Here is a 22,695-nt window from a genome sequence, read left to right as displayed (position 1 = left end):
CTCATTTGTTCTGTGGTTTGCCATTAACTTAGATTCTTCCATTCAAAATGCCACAGATTCAGCCTCAGGGCAAATCTAAAAGCCTAATAGTTGCAGTGAGTTGTTTTGACAACTACCACGCATCTTAAGTAAGTAGTAAAGCTTTTATTTTTGTGTTAAGAACAGCGTTTTGAAAATAAAACCTATCTGCCCATGCTTTACAACCTTTTAAATTTGTGATATTTATATAGTCATTTATGGTATACATTGATTGTCTCGAAATGTCTTTAACGATTTTTTTTTTAAGTATGCAACAGTCAGCCAGGGGAAGATAAAGGTACATTATAAAACACACATTAATGCATTTAATAAATATATATTATCTATCAAAAATGAGCCAGAGCTCTTCATTAATTAATAAAAAGCACCTGCTGAGAACTCCTGTAAGCTGGTAGAATCATTGCATCATTGGATTATAAAAGCCACAATGCTCCCTTTCAGTTTGGGGTTCAGCCTGAGGCGGTCAACTCAGCCTTGGCCACCCAAGAACACCACCCCCACTTCTCGCCTGTTTGATGGGCCCTGACAGCATCTGTGCTAAAGAAGAAAATCACCAGGCACTCAGCTTCCAACCACCGGATCCTCAACCCTGGAACCCCTTGAGACGCACATAAATTCCCAGTTTGTAAACTGTCAGATCTGATTCCCTTTTCCCCCACCCTCCATCTCCAGTGGAGAAACCCAGGATGGAACGACAACTTTCTATTAAAAAGGGGGACAAGAGTGGCTGTTATAGTCCCAAAGCGATTTTAATAACCAGACATGGAACGATTTGTGCTTACAATGAGGGATTTTGATCAGAGATGCTCTCCTTCCAGGTCATTTCCCCCAGACAAGTCTTATTTACACAAACAGATCTTAAACAGAGGTGCCATTTAATTTTGACTTTAAACTTCGCTCCATGCAGGCAGCCGGCTGCCACAGTCTCTTGGCAGAGATGCTTCTTGGTACTTTTCAGGTGAAGTCAATGAGCTGCCCTCTCCCTTCTTCCCTTACTCTCGCTTCTGTCCCCATTGTGAAGGCATTCAGCCCACTCTCAACCTTAAAGTCGCAATAAAACAAAACCCAGAAGCAGCAAAAATGTATTAGATTTAAAAAGGGGGAAAATGATCTCATTAAGTGAAGTTTCTATTGGCTCAAAGATGGTTCTGTTTTTATGGTGGGGAAACACTGCCTCTGGCAGCCAGTTATGCTGTGCTCACCTTACTCAGTTGGACAACAAAGAACTTAGAGAGAAAAACGATCATGTGAATCACTCCATCCCACGAATGGTATCAGAAAGCTCCAAAGGACTCCAGAGAGCAGGGGTGAGCAACCATCTCCTGGCACAAGAATGTGTAACACTGTCGTTTTTTAACTGCACTGAACCAAGGTGTATGGAGATTATTTTTCTTTTCATAATACTGGGTCTGCATGCAACTTCCCCATTCCAGCCCCCAGTCCTCAGTCCACCCAGTGATGGTCCTTGAGCGGAGGATTGGAATTGGATTCTCTAGAAGCAAGCACATGCTCTGGGCAGAGGCGGGGTGCTTCCCGGAAGGTCAAGTAGGGGTGGCATTCTGGGGCCATGCTTTTTCTTCCCCATGCATGGTAACACAAGGAAATAAACTAGCTGTTAAGGAAACCTGCAGGAGGGCCACACAGGGATGGCTAGATTGACCTTAGTTTCCCCAGGGCTTTGCAAGGGGGGGGGGGCACAGCAGAGACCAGGGCCTTGAGAAATATCAAAAGGTTTATTAAAACATACTCAGCTCAAATGTGCTGGCTTATGAAGTAGTCAGTTCTCCCCCACCCCCAAACACTAACCTTTTTCGTTTTCTTTAAAGGTTAAAGGCTTACGGGTAGTTTTATAGAAAAAGCAATGTAGTGATTAGAGTATATGCAAAGGACCCACCCTTGTTTATACATTCCATGCCGTCAGGTTAAAACTCTTTGCTTTGAATCCCTGCTAACGGTTATGCTGGCCAAACAGTGCAGAGAACATGGGGCTTTTGATGGCCGAGATGTTCAAAATGCTAAATAATAAAGGAATGACTTGATTAGGACAGATGGAAACCATGACAGAAACAATGGGCTTTGAAAAAGGCCATTTTCATGGAACCTGCAGAAAACCAAGACAAAAATGTCCCACACACCCATCAAAAGCAGCAAAAAACCCTTGTGTGATCTGTTCCACCCAGGAACTTTCACCATATTCATGGAAAAGACCCAAGAAGCCCCTGGTTGCTAAGAGGCAGGATGTCATCTCTTATCCTAGAGGGCACCCAGGAAGCCCTGCCATGGGACATCACGGAGGAAAACCGCTCCGGCGCCTGCCCTCCAATCTGCCCCGTAGAGGGGCTTTAAGATGGTGGCCCCATCTAAGCTTTTGAAATGAACATGGGAATAAACTTGGCAAGGGTTTGGAGGGGGTATTCCTCAGTACAGGAAGTGAGTGAGATGATCTGGCCCCAAGCCAGAATGTTCTATGGCTCTACAAGGGGAGGGGCAGGACTTTTTCACCATAGGTGCTAGAGCAAGAGGCCCACAGAAGGAACAGCAGTTGGTCACCACTTTCTAAATGTGATGGTCGCTTCAATGCCCAGCAAGCCTCTTCTTCTTTGGCACATGCCAGGGTCTTTTCACCACTACTGGCTATAAAGCTCACCCCACAATTCATTTGGGCCTTGCTTTGGAAACCTCCGTAACTCTCCTGACACCCCCTGAAATGTGCAAACCACCAGCAAGCCGGTGGAAAAGTTCCCATTTGTCCTCCTCAACGAAATGGTCATCTCCAAGGGGCCACCTGATGTCCAGCATTTGCTGGGGAGGGTCCAGCGGGTGGGGGCTCCCCCATATCCAGCTGACACCAGCCTGGCCCACCAGCTGTGGATTTGGTTCTGTTCTACCCCCAAAGGATGAAACAGTCTTCCCAGCCACATATTTGAGGCAGCCTAACACTATTTGCAATTAGCTTTGCTTTAGTTTGCGGGGATTGAGGTTGGTTTGGTATTACGTGTCTGTGTGTGTGGCAGGGGAGGGGAGGGCAGTCGGTGTTAGCTTTTCAGTTCATCAGTGTTCACATTTACATGAAATCCCCTTGGCTGGGATCTCCAAATTTCCTGGCTGTGAGGCGGCCTTGTTCGGCTACTGTTACCGATTTCTCCCTCAAGAAAGTCACAGCCAGGGAATAAAATCGGTAAGAGAGATTCTTACTCTCTGGAACTTAAAGTCTTTCACCAGAGGTGTCTTCCTGTGTGACTTGGCGGAGCAGTTGGGATCTGGAATAACACATAAGGATAACACACTAAGAACTCCGTGCTTTTGTAAAGTCAACATCAGAAAGCAATTCATTAACAAAGTGCCATGTTTTCTCCTAGATAGGCTGAATAATAAGTCTCAAGAAAAGAAGCAAGCACTGCATATTAGCTGCTGGGGTTCCTGAGAAGGCCATGTCTCCCCTCTTCTATAACCATCCACCCCTAGAGAATGTAGGTTTCCTTACCCAGAAACCCATTCACTTTCAAAGTTGTGGGTGTTTTTACACACGCTGGCCTTGAAGGAACCAGGAGGGCTTAAAAGTGAGTGATGGGGCCTTTTCTAACCATATTTATTATAACACACAGGCTGAATGCTTGTGAGTCAGGCGTTTCTTGGCCCTGGACAATAAAGCAGCCCAGTGGATGGCAGGGGGTTTTAAGAATGCAAATCTGCGATTCTATTTATCTTTGAGCCTGTTCCAAACCAATGCCTTGAATACCATTCAAAAGGCCAGGAAAACCTAAATTCCCTTTAGAGATCAAAGACCATCCCTAACTCACATTAAAAAAAAAAATGCTCAGGTTGAGTTATGGAATTGGCACATGATATAAAGGATGGAGATCCAATTTACACATGTAAACCGGCTCATGCGTCATTTCTGAAAGAAACATGTAGCTATGTTTGGAAATTAAATGTAGGAATGACAGTTGTGTCTTTGGATTGGTGGAGAAACAAAATGATGTCGTTCCAGGGAGGCAAACGTAAACGATGACAATTCTGCTGGAGGTCTGTTTGGCGTCAGATAGTCAAACTGCTTTTCTGTTTGAGGGATGGTCATAGCTTCAATTCCTTAAGATTTCTCTTAGGAAGTGGGGGGTACCCCGGGGGTACTAAGCTGGGGCACTAAGACAGAAGGGAGACCCAGGGACTTAAAATAATTGATGTCAACAAAAACTGCTAGGGAGTTCATCATTTTGGGCTTTTCCTAAAAGTCGCCTCACAGGGAGAGGGGTTGGTTGGGATCCTGTATAAAGAAAAACTCACTTGGGTGCAAGAGCCCCAAGAAATAGGGGCTCTTTCAAATGAATCTGCAGGTGGTTAATTAAGTATAGGTGGATTTTTCCGTGCATGGAGAAAGGGGGCAGAGACAGAAGAAAAACAGAAGCACTGCATGCATTCCAGCTGCAGGGGTATGGCCTTGAGCTGCTGTCTCTGCGGGCTGAGGAAGCAGCCTTCACAGAGCAGCATGTCCCAGATGAAGCTGCTCCCGCACACAGTAACGCTCTTAGCCTTCCTGCCAAAACATCACATCTTAATACTTACAGTCCCACCGTTGAGCACAACGGCCATCTCGGTTGGCTGATACACATTGCTTCTAAACGGAGCGGTGGGTCTTTTCCCCAGGCTGCCACTGGGTCTTTTCCCCAAGCTGCCATTGGGAAATCCTGCTGTTCGCAGAGCTGAGGGAGAAAGGGATTGGCAATACAACAACACCAAAAGAGAGACACAATTTTGTTTTCTTCCACGGGCTCTGGGCACCCTGTCCTCCCCCATGCCAATCGCTCCTCCCCTTTGTCACAAGCCTGATTCAAAACAAAAGTCACAAAGGAGCTTTGTTCTCAGGCCCTTTAGGAGTCTGCCTGGTCTCAGGGGGCTGGGAGACCAGTGATAGAGCCCAGGGCTGAGGCTGCGTCCCTCCCTCCAGCCACTTAGCCCCACTAGGCTATGGGTGACAAGTACCTCTATGCCCCTTAGGTCTCCTTTGACAAAAGACCTCCTCACTACAGAATGTCATTCATGTAACATTCAACATCCCATCACTCAGAACTTGCTCTTTCTGGATACACAGAAAGGAGGAAAGCCCTAAACATGGACATCAAGTTCACAGTAGTATTAAAACTCATCTTCATCAGAAAGTGACCGAGCAGAGCAGGACTCTAACCACACATGTCTTTCTAAATAAACAAGAATAAAAGGGACCCCTGAAGTCAAGATGGCAAAATCTGTCAGCACTTTTTCCCTCTGAAAGGTAGGTAAAATTGGTGTTTCTTACTCGCTGAACTTTTAGAATATTTCAATTTCCTTTTTTGTAAAGAAAACCAAATTGATATGAAAAGACATGGAGGAGTCCTAAATGCACATTGCTAAGTGAAGAAGCCAGTGTGTTTAAAAGCTACTATATGATTCCAACTTCTATGTTCTGGAAAAGGCAAATCTATAGAGATTAGTAATTGCCAGGGGTTTGGGTGGGGGAGGGGCAAATAGGTAGAATTCAGGGCATTTTTAGGGCAGCAAGGCTATTCTGTATGACACTGTAGGGCAGACGCAGATCACGATGTATTTGTCAAAACCCAAGGAATTGGGCAATACAAAGAATGAACTCTAAAGCATGAACTTTACTTAATAATAATGAATCAATATTGATTCAACAACTGTAACAAATGTATAAGGAATCCAAGTTGTTAATAGTAGGAGAAACTCTGCCTATGAACTGGGTGGGCGGTGGCATGGGGAACTCCCTGTACTTCTTGCTTAATTTTTCTGGAAATTTAAAACCATTCTAAAAGATAGTTTTGTAAAAAAAAAGTGCAAGCACTATTTAAAAAAAAAGTTTTTTCAATTGCAAGATGGCATCTTAATTATTTTCATTGAAAGTACTAATTTTTCTTTGCTAAGAAAAACCTCACTTAAAAGTCTTCCCCCAAAGGAGGCACTTTTCTAGCTAAAAAGCAGCAAGACAGCATGGGTTTTCTACAGACTACCTGAGGCAGGGACCAAAATCAACTTAGTAAAATAGTTAATCTGTCCAGAGTGCCAACCAGGAGCCAGGCACCGTAAGCACTTTAGATCTTTATCTCTATGTTGTACAAAAACTCATTTAACTTTAACAGTATGAGAGGTCCTTTTATTATTTCCACTTTACTTGGGACACAGAGTTTAAGTAACTTGCCCGAGGTTCCACGGTGGGTAAGAGGCAGAAGCAGCATTCGAACCCTGGCAGAGAATGTGTTCTCAACCCTCACCCTTCACTGGCGCCACACTTTTTAACCACCATCCTTAAGTTACTTAGAAACAACTCGAATTTAAGTGATTTTCAGGACTGATCAGCTCAGATTGGATAAAAGAAACTGAGGCAGGGTGGGAGATGCATATTCCCGAGGTACTTATGAAAACCTTCCTTGCTTTGGCATCCCCACAGCTTCAAGCAGCTCGCTCAGTGCTTGGGAAGGAGCTGCCTTTCCCAGGAAGTAGTGTGAGATTCCCGGGAAGCTGCACAGGGCCATGGGACACAGTCTACAGACTTAACCATTCTCCATTCCCAGGCCGGACATGCCCAGGGCAGGGAGAAGTCCAAACAATACGGCTTTCCCTGGCACCTGTGCTGGGGGAATATGCCTCCAAACACATTCTCCTCAACAGAGACTGGCTCTACTGTCCATCTGTGGGCTAGGGTACTTTGGCCTCAAGGGCCCCCCTCTGTAATAGCTATTTGTGGTTTTCCTCTGGTGAATATCCCTGCCACATAGACCCTAGAGTGTTGGCTACAACTATTTCTCCCTGGCTAGTAGGTCATCACATTGGCTCAGGGAAGGGCAGTCAGCCAACCCTGGGATTTTTTTGTTCAGGCATCTTGGGAAATGTTCCTCTTTCCCACTGGGTCTCTGTGCAAGCCTGGAGCTATGGGGCTGCCATAATGGACAGAGACCAAATCTTGTCACTACTTCAGTCTCCTGAATCTAATCAATCTTGAAGCCTGCTTCATTTTTCTAGTGCTTATTTGAATTGTACTTTTTATTATTTGCACATTACTTAAAGAAGCCCAACTAACCATAATTCTACCCTGACCTGAGCCAGATCTGAAGGGCAATCACAGCTCACCCACTGGGTGAAATGAAAGCCAGCCTTTTCTTACACAGACACTGCCAAGTAAGGCCAGGTTGACCCTGTCCCCAAAACCAACTCAGGGCCTTCCCATAGGAAGCAAAAGGTCAGTTTAAATAACCCCTAGCTCTGATGAGATCTGAGAGCCCAAGGCCCCTAACAGAAAAAAAAAAACACTTTGCTTTCTTGCTCCTTTGAAAGGGGAACATTTAATGTGCCTTGTTAACGCTTTCCAAGATGTGATCCGAAGTGCTACTTTAATAGTGTATTTTAATCTTCTTTAATTTTCTTAAAATTAATCTTCTTTAATTTTAACAGTGTATTTTAATCTTCTATCACATACCTCATGCCTTGTTGATACTTATTCATAAGTAGATGGGTGCAGTCGTACTTCTGTGGGGTCGCACTCTTGGGGAAGGAAATATGGGGCAGAGGCTGCTGGGGTTTGGCAGAGCCATAAAACAGCCTGGAGAACACCCTTCCCATTTCACGAGCATGTCAAGGATGGACACTCAAGGGAAGAGGACCTGACAGCTGGACAAGAGAGTTAAAATGCAAGAGAAACAGGCCAATGTAGCTCTGAGCCTGGCTATTCTATGAGACCCAAGGATTCGAGCAAGGGTAAGGCCCCTCCTGGGGCCTGATTCTTAAAATACAAGCTGGCTGAGGTCAGCACCAAAGACTCCAACAGCTGTTCCCTCAGCGCCCAGGAAGCGTGCCCAGATGATCCCCAGCCAGCACACCAAGGGTTTCTAGAACAAAGGCTACCTTAGCCAGGACTCCAACTCAGCCTTTCTGCATGAGCTTTCTGAGGAATGGCTTTGCCTGAGGCCTGTTCTGCCTGAGTCCATATGCATTTTGGTGGACACACATTTGGCATGATTCAAAAGCGGGATACTGGAAAAAAAAACAAACGAAAAAGAAAAAGTCTGACAACAGCCGGGGTTGCTAAAGAGGAGGTGAAATGAGGTTGTCATGCAGTCATCAATTTACTGCTGTAAGTTCTACTTTTCTGGGGTGCTATACGTATAGTAAGCCCTCGGTGTCACGGATGGGTTCTTGAAAACTGTGACTTTAAGCGAAACAACATACAGTAGGGTCCATGAATAATGTTGTCTGGTTATGAAGTTGATGAGAAAAAAAAATTGGCTTTGTTTTATGTTGTTTCGCTTGAAGTTTCCTAAAACCTATTGACGATGTTAATTGAGGACTCACCATATCAAACTTTTGAGGGCAGACTCTTCAACCCACATTTAGGAATATTTTTTGCAAGAAGTTTAATCAAAAGCCCAAAGATGAACGCGTAAGAATGTTCACTGCAGCATTGTTTATTGTGGAAAGCCAAAGTGAAGTGGAATACTCCACAGCTAAAGATCAGAAAACTAAATTAAGGTGCCTAATGGGAAGCTCTGCCTCCTTAGCATACTGTAGGTCTGCAGTCACTGACCTGGCAGGGCCTCCACGACGCTGACTTCAGCAAGCACACCAAAGACCCCCCACTTAGACCAGGGGTGTCAACATGGGTACACCTTAGAATCCCTTGGGAGCCTAAAAAACACCTACTCCCAAACTCAGACTTAAGCAGCAGAGTGAGGGGCTAGGCACTGGTAATTTTTTCAAGTAGCACAGGTGACTGTACCGTGTGGCCAGGTTAAGAACCGCAGCGTCATGTCATGTGTGTGTGAGATGTTTGGCAAGATGGGAGCAAACCGTTGGCAGTAGATGCCTTTGGCAAGGGGATTTCAAACAATTTTTCTTATTTTTACTGGCTTAGCCTGCATGGTTTCTTGCTGATTCTACATCGTTATTGTTGCTCCCTTACCACGAGAAAGGAATAATAGAAGTATTTGGGAAAGAAAGCTTTGGGAAAGAAAGAGGGGATGGAAGGAGGGTAACTTACTTGGTCTTGGAACATGTCAGAGCATGAAGCCACTGTGAGGAAGATGGGGGTGTAGGGCACCTCTCAAACCCTCCATCATCCCCTGTACAAGCATGGATCCTGTCAGTACCAACGTGGGTTCCACACCCTGTGGGTCTCTGGCCCTTCTGTGGATGTGAAGTACTGGCTGCATTTCTACAAGAGTGTGTGTAATGGGATTCAGAAACCCAACTTTGCCCCTCCCTGCTCTGCTGTGTACTTTATGAGTTTGAACAAGTTGCCTGACATCCCTGGCCCTCAGTTCCTCCTGCTGTAAAATGAGTCTGATCACCCTTATCTTGCCAAATGCACAGAGTTGTCCTGAGACAATAAATCAACTAATGGGTGATTATTAGAAGAGGAAGGGGGCTAAGCCTGTAAGCTCTGGATCCAGCCTGCCTGGGTTCAAACCCTGGTTCTGTCTCTTAGGCAAGTTGCTAAGCGTCTCTGCGCCTCAGTCTCCTGTCTGTAAAACAGATCTCTGGGAGTTATTGTAGGGCTTAAGTGAGATAGCCACTAAAATCCTCAGAACAGTACCTGGCCCATGGTCAGCACCTAACAAAGGTTAGTTATTCTTAACTTTAAAGACCATAATATTTGAGTAATTTTGGCATCTTGGTTTGTTTTTTTTTTTGAGACAATGTCTCATTATGTCACTCTCAGTAGAGTGCTATGGCGTCACAGCTCACAGCAACCTCAAACTTTTGAGCTTAAGTGATCTTCTTGCCTTAGCCTCCCAAGTAGCTGGGACTATAGGTGCCTGCCACAATCCCAAGCTATTTTTTTGTTGCAGTTGTCATTGTTGTTTAGCTGATCCAGGCTGGGTTTGAGTCAATCAGCCTTAGTGCATGTGGCCGGCACCCTAGCTACTGAGCTATAGGTGCTGCCCTGGGATCTTGGTTTTACTGCAAGGAAATACAACATCTCATTCAACAACACTGGTTCTTAACCTTTTGGGGGACACAAGTTCTGTGAGAATTTTCCTGGACAAAATTTTGCATTCATTTTAGATTCCATGGGAGTCCATGGGTCTCAGAAAAGAAGGTCCTCTCCAGGAGGAGATGGCAAAAGGATGGGTCCTCCAGGATGCTGTGGGCTCCCAGAGCTGATCTCTATTTCAGCTCTATCTTCTGGCACCCCAGGGAGCCAGCCTTCCAGCTGGGCTGCCGTCCTGGCCAAACCTCTCGACAAACCCATGCTGGAACTTTCTGGTAAGAAGAGAGCAACTCTGATAAAGGCCACATGGGAATTTCCAACCCTGTCCACACTGGAGTTCCCTCCTGTGAGTGTGCCCAGGGGGAGGGGTGCAGAGGACAGCAGGTACTTCCTGATGGGAGGAAGGGATGGGGACAGCTGCAAAGGATATGATGGTTTGTTGTGCTCCCCCAGGTGTGGGCAGGCTGCACTCCTGGCCTGAGCACTTGACCCAGCGAGGCTGACCAGGTTGTACGTCCAGTGCCTGAGCACCAGGCCCCTGGGTGGAAGTCGCTGAAGAGGGAATTGTGACAATCTGGAAGGGGCCACCTCCTAGCTTACATCCCTGGGCAAGTCACTTAATTTCTTAAGAGCCTCCATTTATTCATCTATAAGATATGGAGTGTCAGGTGGTGGTGAAGACTGATGAGATAACGCAGGTTAAAGACAGGGTAGTGCCTGGCACATGGTTAGTGCTCAACAAACAGTGACTCTACCAGATAATCATTATTGCTACTGTTAGTTGTTGTAGCCCCTGATGCAGCTTCAAGTAACTAAGAAAAGGTAATTTTATTTAATCTTGAGTGCTGGGAATCTGACTCCCTTCACGCGATGATTCTAAGAGATCCTTCCCAAGCACAGTAGCAGGGGATTTGGTGCCTGTAACCGATCCTTTAGGTATACCACCCCTGGATCCTGCCAGAGCAATGACAGTCCTGGGTACCCAATGTCATTACCAGTGCCCACCACATCGCTGTTTTTATTCCATGGAATCCAGTGGAACTCATTCAGCCCATTCATGAGTTATGTGGGCTGTTAATGACAGTGGGAAACAGGAGTTGGTGGACAGACGCCCTGGCCTCCTGTCCTTCCTAGGCCTATTGTGAGGCTCATTCTACGTGTGTCCTCAGAGGGTTCCCAGCGGAATCGAGCCCCAGCTGCCCATAGCAGTAACTGCCTCATGAATGCCCTTATTCTGGCGTTTCTGCCTTCCCCATCTCATTCTCCCAGCCCTCTTCCTCGCTGGCACAACCTCCCAAGTAAACATCCTGCTCTGAGCCCTCATCTCTGACTCTGCTTTTAGGGGAACCCAGCTAAGGCGCACAAATGACACACTGGGAACAGGGAGGCTTCATGCTCACCGTTACTTTTCTCAACAACTTTAGGAAGCCCATTCTTTTATTGTGTCCACTTCAAGGGTTTAAAAAGAATGGAGGCTTAGAGAGGTGATGTCATTTGCTCAAAACCACACACCTGGGAAGCGGCGGGGCAGGATCTGAATCTAGATGTCTGCCTCCAGGGCCCAAATCTACACACTATGACTGAGGCAGGGGAGGGGACAGCAGCAATCTCTGTGTTGGTATCAGCATAGGGACCAATGTTTGTGGACTCTAACCCACCAGGACTGCCCTGGGACCAGGACCACCCATCCCCACTGCAGAGAAGGAGGAAGCTTCCTGGGACAAACAGTCCTGGGGGCCAAACACAGCCAGGTGGCACCCACTGTACCTGCATTGTGTTCATCCATTGAGAAGGCCTTGTTCTCCATGTAGGTCCTCGGCAGCTGCACGTCCTCCTCGAAAGCCGTCTCTCGCATCCTTGGCTGCGACGTGTCGAAGTAGTTGGGCGTGTTTTCCTGCAGGGCCGGGAGGAGGGTGCAGTGGATCTCAGGGATGGCGTGGAAGATGACGAAGACCCAACCGCTGGCCGCCAGCGTAATGGCCAAGGTGGGGTCGTCCCAAGCGTCTCCCTCCTGAAGCTTGATGTTGCCGAAGAGGTACATGGTCATCCAGGCCACCCAGATGAGCACAGAGAGGAAGGCCGTGATGAGGAGGAAGGCCCCGTTCAGCTTCCACCTCTTGAACTTGCCGCACAGCGTAAAGAGGGCCAGCCCCAGGGTGACCACGAGCAGTACCATGTCGTAGATGAGGGCCATCACGAAGTCCATGGGCTCATAGTCACAGGCCGGCCTTGTGTCACGCAGCACGGTCAGCACCAGCCACTCCACGGCTATGATGACCTGCACCAGCATGAGGCACAGTGCCAGGCCCACCAGCTGCCAGCCCGCTGGGCCTGTGCCATGGCGCACCAGCCTGCGCACACGCCATGCCTGGCTCAGCAGGCAGGAGAAGCACAGCGCGAAGAGGACGCCCCAGAGGAAGCGGCGCACGGAGCAGATCGTCTCGTCCTCCTGGATGATGAAGGCGAACGTCAGCCCGAAGAGGCCCAGGGTCCCCAGGAGGAAGAGGAAGTGGAGGCCCACGGGGCTTTTCTTCTCCTTGTCCTTGATGAATGGCAGCCGCACCAGGAGGATGAGCGTCAGGAGCAGCGTGATCAGGGCACCTGCCCCGGCCACTGCCTCCACCACGATGCCCCAGATGGCGTCCAGGTCGCACAGGGACACGTACTGAGGGAGGAGGTCCAGCCCGCAGCCCCGGGACGTGCTGGCGTTTTCAGAGGCCACAGAGGCGATCGTGGAGAGCAGGAGGAAGGCGAGCACCTGGTGAGTTCTCATCTTTCTCTCTGATACCATGAACATTCTAGAAAAGCCAAGAAGAGGGGATGTGAGAAAGAAAGATTGATTCATTACAAGACTCCCCTTCTCCTTACCTCTTGATGAAGACCCACCTCATTCCAAACCTGCTAGCCCACATGGCCCCCCTGGGAAAAGGTGCCCTTACTCTAGGCAGGGGTATTTTGGCCCCTAATTGCAACCCTTGGCTGGGCGTAGGGAACAACTTGGAACCATCATTGCTAGTGGCTGCAGGACAGAGAGGGAGAGAGACTCAACTCGCTTTCTCTGTGTACTTTTTTGTAGTCTTTGAATTCAAGACTCCAGGCCACATCTGACCTCTTAAAAAATAAGAGAATAAAATGAAATTTTCAGAGACAGCCACTGGCCAAGTGCTGCGCTAGGAGAATGCGAGGGATCTCCTGGCTTCAACCTCTCAAGGCTAACATTTACTGAGTGACTCTGGGCCGGGAAATACTCACACCAGTCCTCAGAATGCCCTGTGAGGCAGGTCCTATTATGAGTTCCATTTTACAGTTGACAAAATAGTCTCCAGGAGGTGACAACCCTTGCCCAAGATCACACAACCATGCTCCTACAAGTGTCCCCACTCTACAGGCTGCCGGCATTTCAGACGTGGTATGCCCCAAAGAAGTTAAGTCTCCCTCAGTTCCATGTGTTGTCTCTTCCTCACACATTCCACGCTCCCCTCCAAAAGATCTGAGGAGCCTCCTTCTCCTCTGTCCCAGTCTGTCTCTTCCTGGGATGCCTGCTGGACCCTCTCTGCCACCTGCTTTCCTATCCCCCTGTGAGCTGGACACAGCAGGCTTGGTGACAGTCTTAACCCAAGTCTCTTGCCCCTCCAGCTCCCTCTGCTTGGGCACCCCCCCTCCCAACTCCTCCCCCCCAGCTTTGAGGCCATCAACTCAGACCTTGGCCAAGGTTACACCCCACCCCTCTCTACCATAGCCTCTGGTCAACTTCTTTCTGAGCTCTAATTATATCTGTCATTTTCTTTCTGTTTACTTTGCCCCCCTTCCCTCCCCCCTTCTGCATTGCAAGAGTGTGTGACAGGACAAGGACACCGCCCGTCTCTCTTGTTCATCAGTAGACCAAGCTCAGCATGACTGACATATGGGCTGGATCATTCCTTGTCGTGGTGGGCTGTCCTGTGCACTGGAGATGTTCAGCAGGATCTGGGGCTCTACCTACTGGTGCAACCCCTCCTCCAACTGTGACAACCCAGAATGTCTCTAGACATTGCCAAATGTCCCCTGGGGGAGCAAAATCTCCTGGATGAGAACCACCAGTGCAGACTGAAGCACTACACACAGTGCCCAGCAGAAAGTAAACACCACGTGAACAAGAAATGAGACGAGGATGGGAAACTGTCTTCCACACCACTGTCACTAGCTTCAGGGTTTTGAAGGGAGCCTGGCCTTCAATAAGGCCACCCAGGAAGCGGTGCTGGACACTCATTTCTGGGCATCTCAAGCCAGATCTACCGCCTTAGTCCAGCCCCCTGCGGGTTTGCGTTCAGCCACCCCCTGTATCTCTAGAGCATCCCTGGGGCTTCCTTAAGTAAATGCAGTATCGACCACCTCTCTCTGCCGGAGGGCCCGTGAGTGTCTCAGATCCTGCCTTGGCTGTGAGGCCTTCGACTGGCATAAATTATTGATGCTGCTGAAGCAGAAGCTGCCTGGTGTTGTAGGGCTTGCGTCTTTTGCCTACAGATGAGAGGAGGCAGGCTTGGCACAAAGGGCACTGTGCTAAGAGGTGCTCCTTAAACAAGCATCCCAGCATCCTCTCAGGCACATTAAGGGGTGAGAATGCACCCCCAGATGTCAACAACAGCCTGCAGCCCAGCACTGTCTGGGGCCCTGCAGCATCCCTCACTGGAGTGCCACCTGTGTGTGTGCTTAACTGTGTAGTTGTTTGCTTAACTGACTTACTGAGTGCTTTGAATCAACCTACTTGAAAGAAAACCAAACACATTAAAGTATTTATCTCTTGATATTTTAAAATCGCTTGTTGATGTGACCCATGTTGCATGTTCCAATGTAGTGCCCTCTGGAAAAACATCGTCCTAGACAGAAGTGCTTATCACGATGTACGGGAAGCGTTCTGGGAATCAAGGTGTTAAGAACTGGATGTATCAGAACAAAATACCATCAGTCCCTGACGTGGTGGAGGGGCCCTGGGGTAGACACCCTCAGACATCTCATCCATGGCTAACTCGGTTAAGAGGCTTCTCAGCAAGTCCCAGCAAAGAACAATCCAAGCAGCCCTGCTAAGTGGCCCACCAGTCAGTGCAAATGGCATCTGGTGGATAGATATGAGGGCTGCTGCTACATCTTATAATGCACAGGACTAGCCACCACAACAAAGGATTATCCAGCCCTAAAGTGTCAATTGATTATCCAGTCAATAGTGTCAAGGTTGAAAAAGGCTGGTTTGAACACTCCAGGACAGCACTGAACCAGGCAGGCCCCTCTACTGCAGGGTCGTGCCCCCCCCATCCTGCCAGGATAAGAACTTAGCCTGCATCTCCTCTTTCTAAGCCTGCCTGCAAACTGAGACTTTGTTTTTCCAGCTCCTTCCCTACCCTCCGTGGCTCTCCAACTACAACAGAAACCTGGGGGGATGATGGGAACACCAGGATAGTGACCATGCTTCTGCCAGTGTACCCTGTGGCCTTGGTCCAGGGCTCCTCTCTGACCCGGGAAATGGATACACTCTTGCTTTCTCCTTTCATCCCATAGGGTGGAACCCTCTGCTCTTTCCGGGACAGCTGTTGTTTTTGTTGCTCAGCATCCGGTTCTCCTATTTCCAGAAAGAGCTCCTGGTTTTCCTTTGGAGAGCTACCTTGAGCACCAACTCCCAAGGCCCAGGCCTGGCCAGACAGAGCATTTATCCTACCTACCCTTTGACCACAGTGACTGGTTCGTGGACAGGCACATGATATGAGCCAGACCCATGAGAATGAGCCATGGGACTGCTGCTTACCCTAACTGGAACGAGGTCTCCCCTTTCTGCAGGGGTTGATTAAGCTATAAGGATAGAGGCCTGATGCTGGAGAAGAGCACATCTGCCACCACAGGGAGAACCTGTCTGACAGCAAAGTTGACCCAGAGCCCTACTGCACCGAACAGCTGGATTCGTCCATTCCTAAAGCATGCACTGGTCTCTGCCGTACCACCAGCCCATCAAGTTCCCTTTGTTTGGATTAAGCCAGTTTGAGCTGAGTTTCTGTCACTTGCCACCAAAGCGGTTCTAATATTCTTCCCGCATCTCACGGCCTCCTTCTTCCAGGAAATCCTGTCTACCCAACATCTGAGCATGTAGATGCTACTGATGGCAGCCAGGGATAGTTGTGGGGGTCCAGGTGTTTCAAATGGGTCTTAATTATTGTAAGGATGCACCCATGAGGTGACAGCAGCCCCACTCTGTAGAACAACATCCAGGATGGTTGGGGAGGTGGTTTTCCACACCTGCTCACAGAATGAAGCTGAGGCAGGCTCAACTAGGATGTCGGGGGGGATGCAGAACTGCCTTGCAGAGTTGTCTATTACTCCAGTAGCCACAACAGCAGGTAACTGTCAACTCTCACAGGCCGCCTGTGTTCCAGGCACACTCTTGCACATCACATCGAATAACCTGTATAATAACCCCGATGAATCAAGTATTATGACCATCCCCACCTTGCAGGAGATAAAACTGTGGTACTAGGAGGTCAGTAGGCTTGTCCAAGGTCACAGGTCACATTGCTCGAAAGAGGTGGAGTCATGAGACAAACAATTGTACTATCGTTTCTTAGCTCTTCAGACTGAGGCTTTACAACTGTCACTTGGTGAGCTTTTTTGCTGGCCATTCTCTCTAAATTAAGTTCTCCCTGGCCCTGTTAGGGTCCGTGCCAATACTTTGTTGTCTTTGCAGCATGTGCCACAATTTTTAATTATTTTATTACATTTTTGGTCTGTTCCTCACCATCTACTTCCACCCCATGCCCAGGACCTTGTCTGTCTTGTTCCACGCCAATTCCCCAGTGCCTGGCACGTGGACAGGGCCCTTGATCCAGTCACTCAATGAATGAACTGATAAATAGGGTCTTCAAACCTCACACCACCCCGGAAGGGCAAATGTTCTCATTCCCATTTATAGAGAAAGAAACTGAAGATCCAAGAGGTTTTTTTTGAGACAGAGTGTCGAGCTGTCCCCCTGGGTAGAGTGCTATAGCATCACAGCTCACAGCCACCTCCAACTCCTGGGCTTAAGTGATTCTCGTATCTCAGCCTCTCAAGTAGCTGTGACTACAGGTGCCTGCCACAATGCCCGGCTATTTTTTGGTTATAGTTGTCATTGTTGTTTGGCAGGCTCGGACTGGATTTGAACCTGCCAGCTCGAGCTTGGGCCTGCCGCTTGAGCTATGGGCGCCGAGCCAAGATCTGAGAGGCTTAAAGACAAACTCAGGTACTCAGGGCTGGGCATGGTGGCTCACACCTGTAACCCTGGCACTCTAGGAGGCCAGGAGTTTAAGACCAGCCTAGGCGGCTCAGTTCCTGTGGCTCAAGTGGCTAAGGTGCCAGCCACATACACCTAAGGTGGTGGGTTTGAATCCAGCCCAGGCCCGCCAAACAACGACGGCTGCAACCAAAAAAAATAGCGAAGTGTTGTGGCGGGCGCCTGTGGTCCCAGCTACTTGGGAGGCTGAGGCAGGAGAATCCCTCAAGCCTAGGAATTTGAGGTTGCAGTGAGCTGTGATAATGCCACTGCACTCTAGCACAGGCAACAAAGCGAGACCCTAATCTCAAAAAAAAAAAAAAAAAAAGTCTGGCATTTGGCCTGGCAAGAGCAGTTTAGGGAGCTTGTTAGAAACACAGATTCTCAGGGGCTGGGTCCCACCACCTGTGTTTCCACAAGCCCTGCGGGTGGGACGCTTGCTGCACTGAGACTGGATAAACAAGGACATATACAGCAGAGGACCAGGACCCACAGCCCAGGCTCCTTCCACCTCCCCATCCCAGTTCCTGACAGGTGATTCCCACTCCTGAGCAGCTGCCCACTCTCAAGTAGGCCTCCATCCTGCTAAGTTAGCCACCTGGAGTCTCCCACCCCCAAGAGCCTGGCAGCTCCACAGGAAGCCTGAGCGGAACAATACCAGATTAGAGGTTTCAAGTCAGCCTGGAGGCAGGGCTGACTGGGAGGGGATGAATATATGGCAACAAACCCGTGGGATGCAGGCATGCGGCCTCAAAAGGAGTAATGAATAAATGTGAACGAACACACAAGACTCGGCTCTCATACTAATTACCCTTGCTGTCAGCCAGCCTCCAAAAAATGTGACTCACTCAGATGCTCTTAAATTTACTGCAACACACACACACTCCGCCAAGGAGAAGCAGCACACTCTCCTTATCTGCACCAGGGCCTGCAGAGGCTGGAAAGTTTGAACACAGGCAGGCAGGATTCCTTGCATGAGAAGGACAAGACATGCCTGGAGGCCACACACAAGGCTGGCTCTCCTGGCCCTGCTCCTACCTTGATGTGAACTTCGGAATCAGACCTCCCAACTTCAAGTCCTGCCCCTGGGCCACTTGGTAGAACCTTGTGACCCTGGGCAGCTGATTTAACCTGTCTTGCCTCAGTTTTCTCATCTACAAACTGGAGGTGATAATAGTACTCACAGCATGGTTGTGGTGAGGATTAAAATACTTAACAATTATGGTTTAGGACAGTTAGTTAACACAGTAAAGTGTCCACTAAGTAGTAAACAGGCTGGGTGCAGTGGCTCATACTTGTAATCCTAGCACTCTGGGAGGCCAAATGAAGCGAGCCGATTGCCTGAGCTCACAGGTTTGAGACCAGCCAGAGCCAGAGCGAGACCTTGTTTCTAAAAATAGCCGAGCGTTGTGGTGGGCACCTGTAGTCCCAGCTACTTGGGAGGGTGAGGCATGAGACTCACTTGAGCCCAAGAATTTGAGGTTGCTGTGAGCTATGATGTCACAGCACTCTACCAAGGGCAACAAAGTGAGACTCTGTCTCAAAAAAAAATAAAAAGTTAAAAATAAATAAAGATTGGCAAATGCTCCCTTGCCTAAGGTGGTGAACTCTTTTGAAACCAATTTTTCTAGGAAGGGCAGTTGCAATGGAGGTGGCAATTCAGGGGCTCACAGTTTCCAGCCTCCCCCATCACACCCCAACCAAAGACGTCCCTGAGGTGGCTTGAAAGGGAAATGCCAGTGAGGGTGGTCTGCCCTGGGGACCCCCAAACTCTCTGCTATCAATCGCAGGTGCTGTAAGTGGGGACCTTGCTGTGAAGGTAGAACTCAGGACGGAGGACCTTGGGATTTCCTGAACCAGGCATCTCTCTTGTGGAGTCAGAGCCAGGACATCTAGAGACTAGATGCCAGCCATTCTCTCGGAACCTGCATCCCCCATCTTCCCATGTACCCTTGGGAAAAGAGAAACAAAATATATAAAACCATTCTGGAACAAACCATTCTGCCTGGCCTTGCTCCCACCTCTGCCCTGGGTTCCCTCCCAGCCCAGCACATGTCCTCCCAGGCCTGGCAGCTCAGAGGCATCTAAACCTACCTTCTCTAAAGATGAGGCACTGGAACATAGAAGAGAAAATGAGTTGACTGGGGGAGGGGGGTCTTAGCCCCTGTTCAGTACGCAGATAAACATCTGGCACAGAGTTCACACTCTTATCAGACTCCTTGGGAGTGGAGTCAGACAGAACTGTGTGATACAGGGCATTCCTTAACCTCTCTGAACCTCGGTCTCTTCATCTTTAAATGGGGATCATTATAGTGTGTCTTCAGGAGGCCGGTGGGAAAAGGATGAAAAATATTCAGTTTGGAACCTGACACAGAGTAAGCATTAGGTATGGATTTGTTAAAAAGACAATCAAGATTTTCACTGCCCTGTTGGGACAATGAACGCTGAGAGGTGAAGCAGCTTTGGGCAGAGACTTACTGGGAGTTAAGGTCAACCCGGGAATAGAATTCATTTCTCCCAGCTCCTGACCCCAAGGTCTTTCCACTGCACTGCTGTTCTGACTCCCCCCACACCAGACAGAGGCCCAGAATGGGGCTGTAGAGCCCTCTCCCCACGCATGCTAGCGTTACACTCGAGTCCCAGCCCACTGGTGCATTTCCTGCTCATAGAGATTAGACTGTTACAAGGTTTCCTGACATCAAACACTTTCCCAGACCCACATATCTCATCCTCTGATATCTTTTCCATGTTGTGGGATCTCAGAATCTTAATTTCTCAATGCTGATTAGACCGTGGCCTATTTGGGGCCTTTCAAATTAAAAAAAAAACCCTCCTAGGTTAGTAAACAAGAACACAGGCTCCCCGATACATGAATATGCAAAGCAGCTCCATCCCTGTAAATAAAAGCCATCATTTAAATGCAAATTACATCCCGGGCTGCCCTTACCGAGTAGATGGCTCCTCTCTGGGGTTCTTATTCTGAGGAGAAAATGTGACTAACATGGAACCCCCAGGAAGTCCTGCAAAGCCAGAGTGCTTGGGGAGGGGAGGATAGCGGTGGGGGGCTCTCCGTAGGGTTGGTTATGGTAAGAATTGCTGGAAAATGGGCAGTGGATTTTAAACCCTGAGGCCCTCTTCCAGTCACCTCACAGGGCTGGACAGGCTTAAAGCGGTCCCCACAGGCTGAATGGAGCCCCTTGGAGGCATTGCTGTCCCTATAGGCAGAATGGAAAGGGAGCTGCTTTCTTTTGTAGAGGTCAGGGGAGCTTTTAAAAATCAGATCCCATGACTTGCCGCTCAAAACCCTCCAAGGGCTCACTGGTCCAAGCAGAATAAATCTTAAACACCTTTCCACCATCCAAAAGATTGTGATCTAGCTGGTTTCTGGCCCCCCCATCCCACCCCACCCGCAAATCTGTCTACAGGCCCAGCCACAATGGTCTTTGTTCAGTTCTCTAAGCCTCTGCACTGGCAGTGCGCTCTTCCTGGCTCTGACCTCCCGAGATCCCCCAGCTGCAGGCCCCTCACCTTGCCCGGCTTCAAGTCAGTTCTCAGGTGCACTTTCCCTTACTGTTTTATTTTCCCGTTGGCTCTTATCTCAATTGGATGTTACCTACCTATTTGCTGTTATTTACTTGCCGGGTTAGTGTTTGTCCACTCACCTTCCCCATCCTCTCAGAGCAGAGGCCTGTCCCTTTTATACAAGGTTGTTCCCCAGCACCCAGTTCTGTGACTTGCGCATTGATTCAAAACTCAAATTAACCAATGCAGATGTGGGGCTTATCTTTCTAACAAAACCGCAGGTCTTGCTGCCTCTGTCCCAAATGGCGCTCCCCACCCCCCCCTTCCTTCTCCAACTCAGCTGACCCCTTTTCAGACTCAGAGCAGGGAGCAGATAGGAAGCTGCGTTCACTCCACAGACTAGATACAAAACTGGCCGGGAGAGTTTCCAACCAACAGATGCCAATTTGCATTCTATTTACATGTCATTTGCATGCAGTTTAACTCAAAGTCTGGAAGCTCCACAAGCCCCTAGTCTCCACTAACAAACTTCTGAATTAAGGTTCTTTGGCTGCAGTGCGGGAATTTTTGTGCCAGATCCCTCCCCTCTCCACTTTGCATGCATTTGCGGGGTCCCCCTGTGCTTCCTGGACTCCGCTCAGGTGCCCCCCAGCCTGGTGCAGTTGGGCAGCCAATGTGGCGCGTGGGCTGGGGCCCCAGGCAGGGACGCCGCTGCCCGCCACACTCCAGGGGCCTTTGTCCGCGTTCCAAGGAGCCGCCCCCTTAGCGAATGAGGGACGTGAAGGGGGAACTGGCTAGGCCTGGGCGTGACAGAGCAAGGACCGGGAATGAACTCTTGGGGCTGGGAGACCTCTGGGGCAAGGTCGGTGTTTCCCCCCCATCCAGGGAGCCAAGGCGGGAGCGGGTTCCTCCCGTGCACTCCCCTGTCCGCCCAGGCAGTATATACCCCGGGATGTGTGCGGTCCTGGTGGGGCTGGAAGCCCATGTCCCCCAAGGAAAGAGGCCACATCACAGGGATAGTTCTTCTTTCCCCCCTCCCCTGGCCCAGTCGCCTCTCCCAGAGGTCCAAGTGCTCTGTGTCAGGAGCAGAAACCCCACCCCTCCCCTGCCATTGTATGCAGCCCCCCCATCCCTCAGCCCAGATCTCAGCCCTGCTTTTCTCCCCGCAGCGTCCTCCTCTCTCCTCTCCACAGCTGGGTAATGCAGAGCCACGGCCGGCTGCGAGCCTGACCCCCAGCCCCTGCGGCAGGTGCGGCTGCTACCCCCAAGTCCGACCCTTGTGCCCCCGTCTCCGTCTTCCAGGTCCATGGTCAGCCCCCCCACCCTCTGGCCACGCGGCCCCAGGACCTGCCCCCGGCTCCTAGTACACGACGAGTCACTCGGGTATGGCTGGACTCCTTTACGCTGCCAGCTACCCTTTACCTGGGGTCGCCCCCGACCCTCCTCCAGGACTTGGCTCTCTGCCGGGTCCAATACGGCCCTCCCCCCACCCCCGGGGAAAAGTCCGCTGCCTCTCCCCTCCTCTGCACTCCCCTCCCGCCGCACTGTGGTTCTCTTCGCCTGACCCCGCATGTCTCCCAGCAGAACTCCTTGGGAGGGGGCCTGGGAGGTTTAGAAAAGCATAAGAAGCGGGCGCCCCAATCCTCCTAATTCTACTACGGGAAAAGTTTCTGGGGTCCCCGCAGCGTCCCCATCGCCTCCGCGCGGCTAACACTCACCGACCCCCCGCGGCCCCGCAGCGCCGACGCTCCCGCTGGCCCTGGGCCCGAGTCACATCTCTGCAGGGCGGCCGCTGCTCCCGCTCCGCGCGCGCCTGCCTGCAAGTCCGGCTTCACTGCGTAGTTGTCTCGCGCCGCTGCCGCGGCCCCCGCCCCGCCCCCGCCCCGGG

The 22,695-nt window shown here is 49.7% G+C and overlaps 1 protein-coding gene across 2 annotated transcripts; it reads right to left on the bottom strand.

Annotated features, from left to right (window-relative positions):
* Positions 1–788: 788 nt before the first annotated feature.
* GPRC5B (G protein-coupled receptor class C group 5 member B) lies at positions 789–22,689 on the bottom strand. Of its 2 annotated transcripts, none has more exons than XM_012805768.2 (4): positions 22,526–22,575; positions 11,783–12,813; positions 4,603–4,739; positions 789–1,361 (listed from the first exon to the last, which is right to left on the bottom strand). In XM_012805768.2, the coding sequence occupies exons 2-4, from the start codon at positions 12,810–12,812 to the stop codon at positions 1,314–1,316; spliced, it is 1,215 nt and encodes a 404-aa protein (XP_012661222.1). In that variant the 5' UTR covers position 12,813; positions 22,526–22,575; the 3' UTR covers positions 789–1,313. The 2 variants fall into 2 exon arrangements, with proteins under 2 accessions (XP_012661222.1, XP_003790752.1); XM_003790704.3 differs by lacking the exon at positions 789–1,361 and adding an exon at positions 1,753–3,299 and having other exon boundaries at positions 22,526–22,689.
* Positions 22,690–22,695: the final 6 nt, after the last annotated feature.

Source organism: Otolemur garnettii, unplaced genomic scaffold, assembly GCF_000181295.1.
Source record: "Otolemur garnettii isolate 467f Iridium unplaced genomic scaffold, OtoGar3 scaffold00044, whole genome shotgun sequence".
NCBI classification, from domain to species: Eukaryota; Metazoa; Chordata; class Mammalia; order Primates; family Galagidae; genus Otolemur; species Otolemur garnettii.
Note: the sequence above shows the minus strand (reverse complement) of the source record. Positions and strands in the feature narration are given on the sequence as shown.